This window comes from Salmo salar, chromosome 07 (genome assembly GCF_965601325.2).
Source record: "Salmo salar chromosome 07, fSalSal1, whole genome shotgun sequence".
NCBI classification, from domain to species: domain Eukaryota; kingdom Metazoa; phylum Chordata; class Actinopteri; order Salmoniformes; family Salmonidae; genus Salmo; species Salmo salar.
In genome coordinates, this window is record NC_138297.1 from 50700001 (window position 1) to 50715016 (window position 15016).

The 15016-nt window shown below is 48.3% G+C and overlaps 1 protein-coding gene across 1 annotated transcript in view; it reads left to right on the plus strand.

Moving 5' to 3' along the window:
- The window catches only part of LOC106609431 (FYVE, RhoGEF and PH domain-containing protein 6), a 32823-nt gene extending 19991 nt beyond the window's left edge, over positions 1-12832 (plus strand). Inside the window, exons 9-20 of the mRNA XM_014208265.3 lie at positions 4413-4463; positions 4581-4639; positions 4736-4807; positions 4935-5003; positions 5200-5283; positions 5370-5449; positions 5603-5705; positions 9573-9716; positions 9859-9961; positions 10130-10356; positions 10474-10622; positions 10827-12832. Coding sequence (XP_014063740.2) covers positions 4413-4463; positions 4581-4639; positions 4736-4807; positions 4935-5003; positions 5200-5283; positions 5370-5449; positions 5603-5705; positions 9573-9716; positions 9859-9961; positions 10130-10356; positions 10474-10622; positions 10827-10863 — 1178 coding nt within the window. The 3' untranslated portion in view covers positions 10864-12832. The remainder of the gene's footprint in view (positions 1-4412; positions 4464-4580; positions 4640-4735; positions 4808-4934; positions 5004-5199; positions 5284-5369; positions 5450-5602; positions 5706-9572; positions 9717-9858; positions 9962-10129; positions 10357-10473; positions 10623-10826) is intronic.
- The last annotated feature ends 2184 nt before the right edge of the window (positions 12833-15016 follow it).

The window sequence follows — 15016 nt, forward strand, 5'->3', positions numbered from 1 at the left end:
AACACATCATCACATCACATCATCACCAACCACTTGATTTCTCAATGTACTTAATTACTGTATTGTACATTGTTTTCCTTCATGGTGATAGAAAGTCTACAGGTACAAACCTAGATGACCAGCCTATGTACAATACAGTAATTTACATTTACATTAAGTGTTTTGTAAGGATGGTAAATTAATACAGCATAAAAAGAGGTTGTTTACCATGTTATACAGAGGTCTATATGGGTCCGTGCTATAGAAGTCTATATGGGTCCGTGCTACAGTCTATATGGGTCCGTGCTACAGAAGTCTATATGGGTCCGTGCTACAGAGGTCTATATGGGTCCGTGCTACAGAAGTCTATATGGGTCCGTACTACAGTCTATATGGGCCCGTGCTACAGAAGTCTATATGGGCCCGTGCTACATAGGTCTATATGGGTCCGTGCTACAGAGGTCTATATGGGTCCGTGCTACAGAAGTCTATATGGGTCCGTACTACAGTCTATATGGGCCCGTGCTACAGAAGTCTATATGGGCCCGTGCTACAGAGGTCTATATGGGCCCGTGCTACAGAGGTCTATATGGGTCCGTGCTACAGAGGTCTATATAGGTCCGTGCTACAGAAGTCTATATGGGTCCGTACTACAGAGGTCTATATGGGTCCGTGCTACAGAAGTCTATATGGGTCCGTACTACAGTCTATATGGGCCCGTGCTACAGAAGTCTATATGGGCCCGTGCTACAGAGGTCTATATGGGTCCGTGCTACAGAGGTCTATATGGGTCCGTGCTACAGTCTATATGGGTCCGTACTACAGAGGTCTATATGGGCCCGTGCTACAGTCTATATGGGCCCGTGCTACAGTCTATATGGGTCCGTGCTACAGAAGTCTATATGGGTCCGTACTACAGTCTATATGGGCCCGTGCTACAGTCTATATGGGCCCGTACTACAGTCTATATGTGCCCGTGCTACAGAGGTCTATATGGGCCCGTGCTACAGTCTATATGGGCCCGTGCTACAGTCTATATGGGTCCGTACTACAGTCTATGTGGGCCCGTACTACAGTCTATATGGGCCCATGCTACAGAGGTCTATATGGGTCCGTGCTACAGAGGTCTATATGGGTCCGTGCTACAGTCTATATGGGTCCGTACTACAGAGGTCTATATGGGCCCGTGCTACAGTCTATATGGGCCCGTGCTACAGTCTATATGGGTCCGTGCTACAGAAGTCTATATGGGTCCGTACTACAGTCTATATGGGCCCGTGCTACAGTCTATATGGGCCCGTACTACAGTCTATATGGGCCCGTGCTACAGAGGTCTATATGGGCCCGTGCTACAGTCTATATGGGCCCGTGCTACAGTCTATATGGGTCCGTACTACAGTCTATGTGGGCCCGTACTACAGTCTATATGGGCCCGTGCTACAGAGGTCTATATGGGTCCGTGCTACAGAGGTCCATATGGGTCCGTGCTACAGTCTATATGGGCCCGTGCTACAGTCTATATGGGCCCTTCTACAGAGGTCTATATGGGCCCATGCTACAATCTATATGGGTCCGTGCTACAGAGGTCTATATGGGTCCGTGCTACAGTCTATATGGGCCCGTGCTACAGTCTATTTGGGTCCGTGCTACAGTCTATATGGGTCCGTGCTACAGTCTATATGGGTCCGTGCTACAGTCTATATGGGCCCGTACTACAGTCTATATGGGCCCGTGCTACAGAAGTCTATATGGGTCCGTGCTACAGAGGTCTATATGGGTCCGTGCTACAGAGGTCTATATGGGCCCATGCTACAGTCTATATGGGTCCGTGTTACAGAGGTCTATATGGGTCCGTGCTACAGTCTATATGGGCCCGTGCTACAGAGGTCTATATGGGTCCGTGCTACAGTCTATATGGGTCCGTGCTACAGAGGTCTATATGGGTCCGTGCTACAGAGGTCTATATGGGTCCGTGCTACAGAGGTCTATATGGATCCGTGCTACAGTCTATATGGGTCCGTGCTACAGTCTATATGGGTCCGTGCTACAGAGGTCTATATAGGTCCGTGCTACAGAGGTCTATATGGACCCGTGCTACAGTCTATATGGACCCGTGCTACAGTCTATATGGACCCGTGCTACAGTCTATATGGGCCCGTGCTACAGTCTATATGGGCCCATGCTACAGTCTATATGGGCCCGTGCTACTGTCTATATGGGCCCGTACTACAGTCTATATGGGCCCGTGCTACAGTCTATATGGACCCGTGCTACAGTCTATATGGGCCCGTGCTACTGTCTATATGGGCCCGTACTACAGTCTATATGGGCCCGTGCTACAGTCTATATGGGCCCGTGCTACAGTCTATATGGGCCCGTACTACAGTCTATATGGGCCCGTACTACAGTCTATATGGGTCCGTGCTACAGTCTAGATGGGCCCGTACTACAGTCTACATGGGCCCGTACTACAGTCTATATGGGTCCGTGCTACAGTCTACATGTGCCCGTACTACAGTCTATATGGGCCCGTACTTCAGTCTATATGGGCCCGTGCTACAGTCTATATGGACCCGTGCTACAGTCTATATGGGCCCGTACTACTGTCTATATGGGCCCGTACTACAGTCTATATGGGCCCGTACTACAGTCTATATGGGCCCGTGCTACAGTCTATATGGGCCCGTGCTACAGTCTATATGGGCCCGTACTACAGTCTATATGGGCCCGTACTACAGTCTATATGGGTCCGTGCTACAGTCTAGATGGGCCCGTACTACAGTCTACATGGGCCCGTACTACAGTCTATATGGGCCCGTGCTACACTCTATATGGGCCCGTACTACAGTCTACATGGGCCCGTACTACAGTCTATATGGGTCCGTGCTACAGTCTACATGGGCCCGTACTACAGTCTATATGGGCCCGTACTACAGTCTATATGGGCCCGTACTACAGTCTATCATGGGCCCGTGCTACAGTCTATATGGGCCCGTACTACAGTCTATATGGGTCCGTGCTACAGTCTACATGGGCCCGTACTACAGTCTATATGGGCCCGTACTTCAGTCTATATGGGCCCGTGCTACAGTCTATATGGTCCCGTACTACAGTCTATATGGGTCCGTGCTACAGTCTACATGGGCCCGTACTACAGTCTATATGGGCCCGTGCTACAGTCTATATGGGCCTGTACTACAGTCTACATGGGCCCGTGCTACAGTCTATATGGGCCCGTGCTACAGTCTATATGGGCCCGTACTACAGTCTATATGGGTCCGTGCTACAGTCTACATGGGCCCGTACTACAGTCTATATGGGCCCGTACTTCAGTCTATATGGGCCCGTGCTACAGTCTATATGGGCCCGTACTACAGTCTATATGGGTCCGTGCTACAGTCTACATGGGCCCGTACTACAGTCTATATGGGCCCGTGCTACAGTCTATATGGGCCTGTACTACAGTCTACATGGGCCCGTGCTACAGTCTATATGGGCCCGTGCTACAGTCTATATGGGCCTGTACTACAGTCTACATGGGCCCGTACTACAGTCTATATGGGCCCGTGCTACAGTCTATATGGGCCTGTACTACAGTCTACATGGGCCCGTGCTACACTCTATATGTGCCCACTAATACTAGTAGAGGCCCAGTGCACTACTTTTGTATTAATTTGTATATTTTTTTTCGGGGGGTGTTGTATCACACTCGTCACCCCCACTTCCCGTGGCAATGTTGCTGCGGCATCCCACTATTACTTCCAGTTCTCTGCTGCCAATGACTGGAACGAACTACAAAAATCTCTGAAACTGGAAACACTTATCTCCCTCACTAGCTTTAAGCACCAGCTATCAGAGCAGCTCCCAGATCACTGCACCTGTACATAGCCCATCTATAATTTAGCCCAAACTACTAACTCTTCCCCTACTGTATTTATTTATTTTATTTATTATTTTGCTCCTTTGCACCATATTATTTATATTTTAACTTTCTTCAAATTACAAATCTACCATTCCAGTGTTTTACTTGCTATACTTTATTTACTTTGCCACCATGGCCTTTTTTGCCTTTACCTCCCTTATCTCACATCATTTGCTCACATTGTATATAGTCTTATTTTTTTCTACTGTATCATTGATTGTATGTTGTTTTACTCCATGTGTAACTCTGTATTTTTGTATGTTGTCGAACTGCTTTGCTTTATCTTGGCCAGGTCGCAATTGTAAATGAGAACTTGTTCTCAACTTGCCTACCTGGTTAAATAAAGGTGAAATAAATAAATAGTGCACCGGCAGCACTCTGCCACCTAGAGGACACAGAGTGTAACAGCAGACACAGTTCTCCACATGTATAAACTGGTTATGTAAAACATACTGTATGTAGCATGATTTAGTCTGATCTGGGACTGATGTAACTTCCTGCTCTTCTACAGATTATCTGAAGAACCTTCCTGAGGACTCGTCTGACTACAAAGACACGCAGGGTGAGTGGAACAATGTTGATCAGGCTGTGTGACAATGTCCGGTGGGATGCCATTTCTCTCTCACAGACACTCTCACAGACACACTCTCACAGCATGTTAATCATGTTGACCTTACAGCTGCTCTGGGCATAGTGAAGGAGGTGGCCAACCATGCCAACGACATCATGAAACAAGGGGTGAGACGTCACACCATGTCCATCCTCATGAGAATTCGGCCAATGGCGTCCCATTGCATTATCTCTGACCCCGGTCTGTCTGTCTGTATCTTTCAGGATAACTTTCAGAAGCTGATGCACATTCAGTACAGTCTGAACGGACAGCATGAGATTGTTCAGCCGGGCAGGGTGAGTGTCCAGCACTATGACACGCACACACACACACACACACACACACACACACACACACACACACACACACACACACACACACACACCTGTGATCTCATCTGATGTGATCACTTCTTGTCCCCAGGTGTTTCTTAAGGAGGGCACTCTGATGAAGCTGTCCAGGAAGGTCATGCAGCCACGGATGTTCTTCCTGGTGAGTACTGACTGATGCCCCCGGGGTAGTGGAGGTCTCATTGTGATACCTGACCCGTTACTGTTAACAGTTCTGCAGTTTATTTAGAGTCCGGCTTAGTTCACTTTCAACACGGTCTGTAGACCAGACCATTATCCCTAAGTATCTGTAAGTATCTGTATGTTGATGTGGCGTGTGTATCTGTCTCTCTCTCTAGTTCAATGACACTCTTCTGTACACCACTCCAGTTCAGTCTGGTCAGTATAAACTCAACAGCATGCTCTCTCTGGCGGGCATGAAGGTGAGTACAGGTAGGACTGAACACACATTTACCCTGGACGATACTCTTCTAAAGTCTCATCGAAAACATGTGTTTATTGTGTTCAGGTGAGTAAGCCCAGTCAGGAGGCGTATCAGAATGAACTGAACATTGAGAGTGTGGAGCGTTCCTTCATCCTGTCTGCAGGGTGAGTACCTGCTCACTGACACACCTGAACTCCTGAAGGTGGCGCCTAACATTATGGACATTCTGATGACTTACCCTTCTAATTGGTTGTGGGGAAAGTTGTAATAGCTTTTGATTGGTTACAAAGGTTTCTGTTGTTGTTTCTGCCTGGCAGTTCGGCCACAGAGAGAGATGAGTGGCTGGCGGCCATCGCCACGGCGATAGACGACCACACCAGGAAGAAGATCACCTTCATCTCCAGCCGGAGTCAGGAGGAGGTGAGGCAGTGTGTGTGTCAGGAGGAGGTGAGGCAGTGTGTGTATCAGGAGGAGGTGAGGCAGTGTGTGTATCAGGAGGAGGTGAGGCAGTGTGTGTGTCAGGAGGAGGTGAGGCAGTGTGTGTATCAGGAGGAGGTGAGACAGTGTGTGTATCAGGAGGAGGTGAAGCAGTGTGTGTATCAGGAGGAGGTGAGGCAGTGTGTGTATCAGGAGGAGGTGAAGCTGTGTGTGTATCAGGAGGAGGTGAAGCAGTGTGTGTGTCAGGAGGAGGTGAGGCATTGTGTGTATCAGGAGGAGGTGAGGCAGTGTGTATCAGGAGGAGGTGAGGCAGTGTGTGTGTCAGGAGGAGGTGAGGCAGTGTGTGTATCAGGAGGAGGTGAAGCAGTGTGTGTATCAGGAGGAGGTAAGGCAGTGTGTGTATCAGGAGGAGGTGAGGCAGTGTGTGTATCAGGAGGAGGTGAGGCAGTGTGTGTGTCAGGAGGAGGTGAGGCAGTGTGTGTGTCAGGAGGAGGTGAGGCAGTGTGTGTGTCAGGAGGAGGTGAGGCAGTGTGTGTATCAGGAGGAGGTGAAGCAGTGTGTGTATCAGGAGGAGGTGAGGCAGTGTGTGTGTCAGGAGGAGGTGAGGCAGTGTGTGAATCAGGAGGAGGTGAGGCAGTGTGTGTGTCAGGAGGAGGTGAGGCAGTGTGTGTGTCAGGAGGAGGTGAGGCAGTGTGTGTATCAGGAGGAGGTGAAGCAGTGTGTGTATCAGGAGGAGGTGAGGCAGTGTGTGTGTCAGGAGGAGGTGAGGCAGTGTGTGAATCAGGAGGAGGTGAGGCAGTGTGTGTGTCAGGAGGAGGTGAGGCAGTGTGTGTGTCAGGAGGAGGTGAGGCAGTGTGTGTGTCAGGAGGAGGTGAGGCAGTGTGTGTGTCAGGAGGAGGTGAGGCAGTGTGTGTATCAGGAGGAGGTGAGGCAGTGTGTGTGTCAGGAGGAGGTGAGGCAGTGTGTGTATCAGGAGGAGGTGAAGCTGTGTGTGTATCAGGAGGAGGTGAAGCAGTGTGTGTGTCAGGAGGAGGTGAGGCATTGTGTGTATCAGGAGGAGGTGAGGCAGTGTGTATCAGGAGGAGGTGAGGCAGTGTGTGTGTCAGGAGGAGGTGAGGCAGTGTGTGTATCAGGAGGAGGTGAAGCAGTGTGTGTATCAGGAGGAGGTAAGGCAGTGTGTGTATCAGGAGGAGGTGAGGCAGTGTGTGTATCAGGAGGAGGTGAGGCAGTGTGTGTGTCAGGAGGAGGTGAGGCAGTGTGTGTGTCAGGAGGAGGTGAGGCAGTGTGTGTGTCAGGAGGAGGTGAGGCAGTGTGTGTATCAGGAGGAGGTGAAGCAGTGTGTGTATCAGGAGGAGGTGAGGCAGTGTGTGTGTCAGGAGGAGGTGAGGCAGTGTGTGAATCAGGAGGAGGTGAGGCAGTGTGTGTGTCAGGAGGAGGTGAGGCAGTGTGTGTGTCAGGAGGAGGTGAGGCAGTGTGTGTATCAGGAGGAGGTGAAGCAGTGTGTGTATCAGGAGGAGGTGAGGCAGTGTGTGTGTCAGGAGGAGGTGAGGCAGTGTGTGAATCAGGAGGAGGTGAGGCAGTGTGTGTGTCAGGAGGAGGTGAGGCAGTGTGTGTGTCAGGAGGATGTGAGGCAGTGTGTGTGTCAGGAGGAGGTGAGGCAGTGTGTGTGTCAGGAGGAGGTGAGGCAGTGTGTGTATCAGGAGGAGGTGAAGCAGTGTGTGTGTCAGGAGGAGGTGAGGCATTGTGTGTATCAGGAGGAGGTGAGGCAGTGTGTGTATCAGGAGGAGGTGAGGCAGTGTGTATATCAGGAGGAGGTGAGGCAGTGTGTGTGTCAGGAGGAGGTGAGGCAGTGTGTGTATCAGGAGGAGGTGAGGCAGTGTGTGTATCAGGAGGAGGTGAAGCAGTGTCCGTATCAGGAGGAGGTGAGGCAGTGTGTGTATCAGGAGGAGGTGAGGCAGTGTGTGTGTCAGGAGGAGGTGAGGCAGTGTGTGTATCAGGAGGAGGTGAGGCAGTGTGTGTCAGGAGGAGGTGAGGCAGTGTGTGTATCAGGAGGAGGTGAAGCGGTGTGTGTATCAGGAGGAGGTGAGGCAGTGTGTGTATCAGGAGGAGGTGAGGCAGTGTGTGTATCAGGAGGAGGTGAAGCGGTGTGTGTATCAGGAGGAGGTGAGGCAGTGTGTGTATCAGGAGGAGGTGAGGCAGTGTGTGTATCAGGAGGAGGTGAGGCAGTGTGTGTGTCAGGAGGAGGTGAGGCAGTGTGTGTATCAGGAGGAGGTGAGGCAGTGTGTGTATCAGGAGGAGGTGAGGCAGTGTGTGTATCAGGAGGAGGTGAGGCAGTGTGTGTATCAGGAGGAGGTGAGGCAGTGTGTGTATCAGAAGGAGGTGAGGCAGTGTGTGTGTGTCAGGAGGAGGTGAGGCAGTGTGTGTGTCAGGAGGAGGTGAGGCAGTGTGTGTGTCAGGAGGAGGTGAGGCAGTGTGTGTATCAAGAGGAGGTGAGGCAGTGTGTGTATCAGGAGGAGGTGAGGCAGTGTGTGTATCAGGAGGAGGTGAGGCAGTGTGTGTATCAGGAGGAGGTGAGGCAGTGTGTGTGTCAGGAGGAGGTGAGGCAGTGTGTGTGTCAGGAGGAGGTGAGGCAGTGTGTGTATCAGGAGGAGGTGAAGCAGTGTGTGTATCAGGAGGAGGTGAGGCAGTGTGTGTGTCAGGAGGAGGTGAGGCAGTGTGTGTATCAGGAGGAGGTGAGGCAGTGTGTGTATCAGGAGGAGGTGAGGCAGTGTGTGTATCAGGAGGAGGTGAGGCTGTGTGTGTATCAGGAGGAGGTGAGGCAGTGTGTGTGTCAGGAGGAGGTGAGGCAGTGTGTGTATCAGGAGGAGGTGAGGCAGTGTGTGTGTCAGGAGGAGGGGAGGCAGTGTGTGTATCAGGAGGAGGTGAGGCAGTGTGTGTATTAGGAGGAGGTGAGGCAGTGTGTGTATCAGGAGGAGGTGAGACAGTGTGTGTGTCAGGAGGAGGTGAGGCAGTGTGTGTGTCAGGAGGAGGTGAGGCAGTGTGTGTATCAGGAGGAGGTGAAGCAGTGTGTGTATCAGGAGGAGGTGAGGCAGTGTGTGTGTCAGGAGGAGGTGAGGCAGTGTGTGTATCAGGAGGAGGTGAAGCAGTGTGTGTATCAGGAGGAGGTGAGGCAGTGTGTGTATCAGAAGGAGGTGAGGCAGTGTGTGTATCAGGAGGAGGTGAGGCAGTGTGTATATCAAGAGGAGGTGAGGCAGTGTGTGTGTCAGGAGGAGGTGAGGCAGTGTGTATATCAAGAGGAGGTGAGGCAGTGTGTGTGTCAGGAGGTGAGGCAGTGTGTGTATCAGGAGGTGAGGCAGTGTGTGTATCAGGAGGAGGTGAGGCAGTGTGTGTATCAGGAGGTGAGGCAGTGTGTGTATCAGGAGGAGGTGAGGCAGTGTGTGTATCAGGAGGAGGTGAGGCAGTGTGTGTATCAGGAGGAGGTGAAGCAGTGTGTGTATCAGGAGGTGAGGCAGTGTGTGTATCAGGAGGAGGTGAGGCAGTGTGTGTATCAGGAGGTGAGGCAGTGTGTGTATCAGGAGGTGAGGCAGTGTGTGTATCAGGAGGTGAGGCAGTGTGTGTATCAGGAGGAGGTGAGGCAGTGTGTGTATCAGGAGGTGAGGCACTGTGTGTATCAGGAGGTGAGGCAGTGTGTTTGTGTGAGTGAGTGAGCATGCACCTGCTTATAGCATGTATAGTTCCAGCTCTTTCGACTGACTGAATATGGGTACACTCCGATCCCACTGTTACCATAGTCAGTATAAGTTTCCTACAATCCACATGTAATGGCTATAACCGTCTCTCTCTGTGTAGGCTGATGGTGTGTGTGACAGTGGGGCCCCGCTGGGTTCTAAGGCCCCTATCTGGATCCCAGACCTGAGGGCCACTATGTGTATGGTCTGTACCTGTGAGTTCACCGTCACCTGGAGACGCCACCACTGCCGAGCCTGCGGGAAGGTAAGGAAAGGACAAGGGCCCTAGTTTACAATGGTTCACTACTATACTCCGTAGTGTGTGTGTGTGCGTGCGTACGTGTGTGTGTGCGTGTGTGTGTGTGTTTGTGTGTAGAGGTTTTCTCACTCACTGTGTGTGTTTGCAGGTGGTGTGTCAGACGTGCTCGTCCAGTAAGTTCTATTTAGAGTACTTGAAGAACCAGCCAGCTCGTGTGTGTGACCACTGCTTCGTCAAGCTACAGGAGAACAGTATGTGTCTTTTACATGAATACGTATGAAATATTAAAGTCATTTAGCTATTTCAAATATTAAAGACGGAATCAATTGAAGTTAAGTAATGATTTAAACCCTGTGCTGTTTGTTATTGTGAATTCAGTATGTATGTCAGAGGGTAATTTGTGTTCGTGTGTTTCCTAGGTGACCGTGTTGCTTCTGGGGCGCTGTCTCCTACGGGCAGATCTGGGGGATTCTCTTTCTCCAGGAAACAGAAGAAGATCCCAGCTGCTCTCAAAGAGGTGTCTGCAAACACAGAGAACTCCTCCATGAGTGGCTACCTACAGAGGTCAAAGGGCAACAAGAAGCAATGGAAGAGGCTATGGTTCGTCATCAAGAACAAAGTCCTGTACACCTACGCCGCCAGCGAGGTAACACACCTACGCCACTCTAGTCACAAACACACATTTGTGCTTTGTGCCGGTATGTGTGTGTGTGTGTGTGTGTGTGGTGGTGTGTGACATGTGTACCTCTCTCCCTCTCTCCAGGACGTAGCTGCTCTAGAGAGCCAGCCTCTGCTAGGCTTCTTCCTGCGGGAGGAGAAGTGTGGTCCTTTCCAGAAGCTGCAGTTTAAACTGTACCACAAAAACACGCTGTTCTATATCTTCAAGGCTGACGACATCCCCACTGCACAGAGGTACTGGACATTCCCTTTGGTTTAGGGATCAATAGAGTATTAATCAACCAGGAGGGCACCACGCTGTAACAGAAAACCGGAGCGTGGGAGGGGGAAAGCATTCATATAGTTATTTTATCAATTTAACGTTTATTGATGAGTTTGTTTTTTTCGCCAGGTGCCAATGTAATAAAGTTCATGTTGTGTTTCTCAATTTTCTCTCAGGTGGATAGAGGCTTTCCAGGAAGCCATGATTCTTTAACACCTAAACCAGTCAGCTCATGTCCTTCCCCTGGAGCCAGTGGACGAACACCTTTTGATCCTTGACCTCTAGACACATGTCAGAGGTCAGCAGCTCAGGAAGCACTCCCCACACCCCGAGCCATGCCACCCCGAGCCCTGATGAACCGGTCCGGCTGCCTGCCAGGAGACCCCAGAGTCCCAGTGGTGTGAAGAACAGACATCATTGTCTTTCTAGTGAAAATATGGAAATATGGACTTTGTGTCAGCTCTACATTACGTTCATTGTATATGTTGGGATCCGTTGAAAGTTTGCCCTCGGTCAAACCACCATGCTTCCAGTGGAGTTCTGAGGTTATGGGCATGTTGAGCCTCACAGGCTGCATATCTATCTGCTCTGGATCTTAGATGGAACTGTTATGTGTCACAGCTGTGGGTCAAAGGTCATGTCCTAAAGCGTGTGTGTGTGGAAGTGTTAACAGAAATATTGATTGTGGACAGCCTGCTACCTTATACAGGGGTTCCCACGGTCCACGAAAAGCCTTGAAAGTCATTGAAACGGATTTAATTTAAATTGCTGTTGATTTACATTATCCTTGAAAAGTTCAAGGATTTTGCTATTTTGGGGGGGGGGATGTAACATATTGTAAGAAAAATTTAAACTCAAATATTGATGAATTCTGGAAATTGGAATGGTGATTAGAGTGGGAACCTTGCATGATGGGATGGATACCAGTTACAAAGAAGGGTGAGAAAGCAGTGCATTCTCTCTGAGTAGGGAAGCTTCTCTGGTGCACTGCAGGTGGTTGGATTCAACTGTGAAAAACAGGGTGCCACAGAGACACAGGAGATGAGCATTTTGCTCCTTAGAAATATAGCAAAATTACAGGGGTCGTTTTATATTGTTATTCTCTGTTAGGCTTAACTCTGTACATCTACCACATGTATACTGCAGTATACTGGATAAAACTGGAAATGGCGTAAGTGTCAATATTTTACTACACAACCTATAGAACAAATGCATTTTTAAAGAGTATTTGTTAGACTCAGAAGCGGTGCTTGGGCAATATGTAGAATTGGGAGAGTAAAATGTACTTTTTTTGGTAAAAGTCGAGAGCTAATATTTATATAGAACTGTACATTTCTCACTGTCCATAATTATGTGATTTTAGAAATATGATTTATTTGATAACAGATACTCTCTTTGTCACTTTTGTAATAAGAAGTAGCTACCTTTATTATTGTATGCCATGATGGTTGTAAAATCACGTGCTGCAACAATGCCTCACTAGTTTGTTTTAAACTGGCACAACAGACTTGTTGGATTCATTAGGATGAATCTTTTAATCCAGGCCTCATTTGTATAATTTTTTTATTGAATAATTTAAAGTGGACAGATTACAAAATAATGTTTGTCTTTTGAGCTAGACATGTAATGGAGAATGAAATGTATCCCTTAGGAAACGCTCACTAGCAATAAAGCAACATCCAGACAGTGCCTTAAATATGCTCAATTATCTTGTGATAATATAGATACAGAAAACATTGTTTCATTGATTATTCATTTGAATTAGGATATTCTATTATCACAGTGACTACTTTGGCCGGCCCATCTGACATTTAACAGTGTAAATATCCATTATGTATTTAAATTGAAAAGCGTTTAGAGTTTACATTAAGTACTTCAAATGTACTAATCAGGTTGCACTACTACACCATTGTGGCAGGTGGCCTTATGGGAAATGAAGTTTATAACACAGAGAAGCATTAGGGATAACTCAAAACAGATAATATTTTATAGTAACTAAATGTCCCTCCATTCTTAAACACAATCACTAGAGAGCCATAGTGTCTCGTCTGTAAATAATATTTCTGCAGAACTGTCAGCCACCACATTTTAATAAAACCTCTGAAAGTAACTTTGCATCTTGACCTAATTTCATGCTTTGAGACATCAAGGGATGAGGGAGTTAATACATCTTTCAGCCTCAGATTACTGTCACTGAGTTATTTTATTGCATAGTGCTGATTGATGTGTGGGTTCAGGCATATCTTTGTGGGTGTGGATTTTTGCATGTGTGCATGTGTGTGTGTTTGAGGCGCGAGTGTGTGTGTGTTTAAGTTTGACACTGATAAAGATGTCTTCCTCGGCTGTCTTAATTCTGCTTTGAGCTCAGTGATCAAAGCACTGTGTTGAGGGAGATAAGAGTATTTCAAAATATGAGTCATATTTACCCCCAACTCCAACATTCACTCTCTGTGGGTTTACTCAGCTCTTTTCTTCCTCTGAATAAGATAATTCTGCATATTTGATTTATTTCACCTTTATTTAACCAGGTAGGCAAGTTGAGAACAAGTTCTCATTTGCAACTGTGACCTGGCCAAGATAAAGCAAAGCAGTTCGACACATACAACAACACAGAGTTACACATGGAATAAACAAACATACAATCAATACAGTAGAAAAATCTATATACAGCATGTGCAAATGAGGTAGGATAAGAGAGGTAAGGCAATAAATAGGCCATGGTGGCGAAGGAATTACAATATAGCAATTAAACACTGGAATGGTAGGATGTGCAAAAGATGAATGTGCAAGTAGAGATACTGGGGTGCAAGGGAGCAAGATAAATAAATACAGCATGGGGATGAGGTAGATTGGATGGGCTATTTACAGATGAGCTATGTACAGGTGCAGTGATCTGTGAGCTGCTCTGACAGCTGGTGCTTAAAGCTAGAGAGGGAGATATGAGTCTGCAGCTTCAGAGATTTTTGCAGTTCGTTCCAGTCATTGGCAGCAGAGAACTGGAAGGAGAGGCGGCCTAAGGAAGAATTGTCTTTGGGGGTGACCAGTGAGAAATACCTGCTGGAGCGCGTGCTACGGGTGGGTGCTGCTATGGTGACCAGTGAGCTGAGATAAGGCGGGGCTTTACCTAGGAGAAACTTGTAGATGACCTGGAGCCAGTGGGTTTGGCGACGAGTATGAAGCGAGGGCCAGCCAACGAAAGCATACAGGTCGCAGTGGTGGGTAGTATATGGGGCTTTGGTGATGGATGGCACTGTGATAGACTGCATCCAATTTGCTGAGTAGAGTATTGGAGGCTATTTTGTAAATGACATCGCCGAAGTCGAGGATCGGTAGGATGGCCAGTTTTACGAGGGTATGTTTGGCAGCATGAGTGAAGGATGCTTTGTTGCGAAATAGGAAGCCAATTCTAGATTTAATTTTGGATTGGACATGTTTAATGTAAGTCTGGAAAGAGAGTTTACAGTCTATCCAGACACCTAGGTATTTGTAGTTGTCCACATATTCTAAGTCAGAACCGTCCAGAGTAGTGATGCTGGACGGGCAGGCAGGTGCGGGCAGCGATCGGTTGAAGAGCATGCATTTAGTTTTACTTGCATTTAAGAGTGGTTGGAGGCCACGGAAGGAGAGTTGTATGGCATTGAAGCTCATCTGGAGGTTAGTTAACACAGTGTCCAAAGAAGGGCCAGAGGTATACAGAATGGTGTCGTCTGCGTAGAGGTGGATCAGAGAATCACCAGCAGCAAGAGCGACATCATTGATGTATACAGAGAAGAGAGTCGGCCCGAGAATTGAACCCTGTGGCACTCCCATAGAGACTGCCAGATGTCCGGACAACAGGCCCTCCGATTTGACATACTGAACTCAATCGGAGAAGTAGTTGGTGAACCAGGCGAGGCAATCATTTGAGAAACCAAGGCTGTTGAGTCTGCCAATAAGAATGTTGTGATTGATAGAGTCGAAAGCCTTGGCCAGGTCGATGAATACGGCTGTACAGTAATGTCTCTTATCGATGGCGGTTATGATATCGTTTAGGACCTTGAGCGTGGCTGAGGTGCACCCATGACCAGCTCTGAAACCAGATTGCATAGCGGAGAAGGTACGGTGAGATTCGAAATGGTTGGTAATCTGTTTGTTAACTTGGCTTTCAAAGACCTTAGAAAGGCAGAGTAGAATAGATATAGGTCTGTAGCAGTTTGGGTCTAGAGTGTCTCCCCCTTTGAAGAGGGGGATGACCGCGACAGCTTTCCAATCTATGGGAATCTCAGACGATACGAAAGAGAGGTTGAACAGGCTAGTAATAGGGGTTGCAACAATTTCAGCAAATAATTTTAGAAAGAGAGGGTCCAGATTGTCTAGCCCGGCTGAT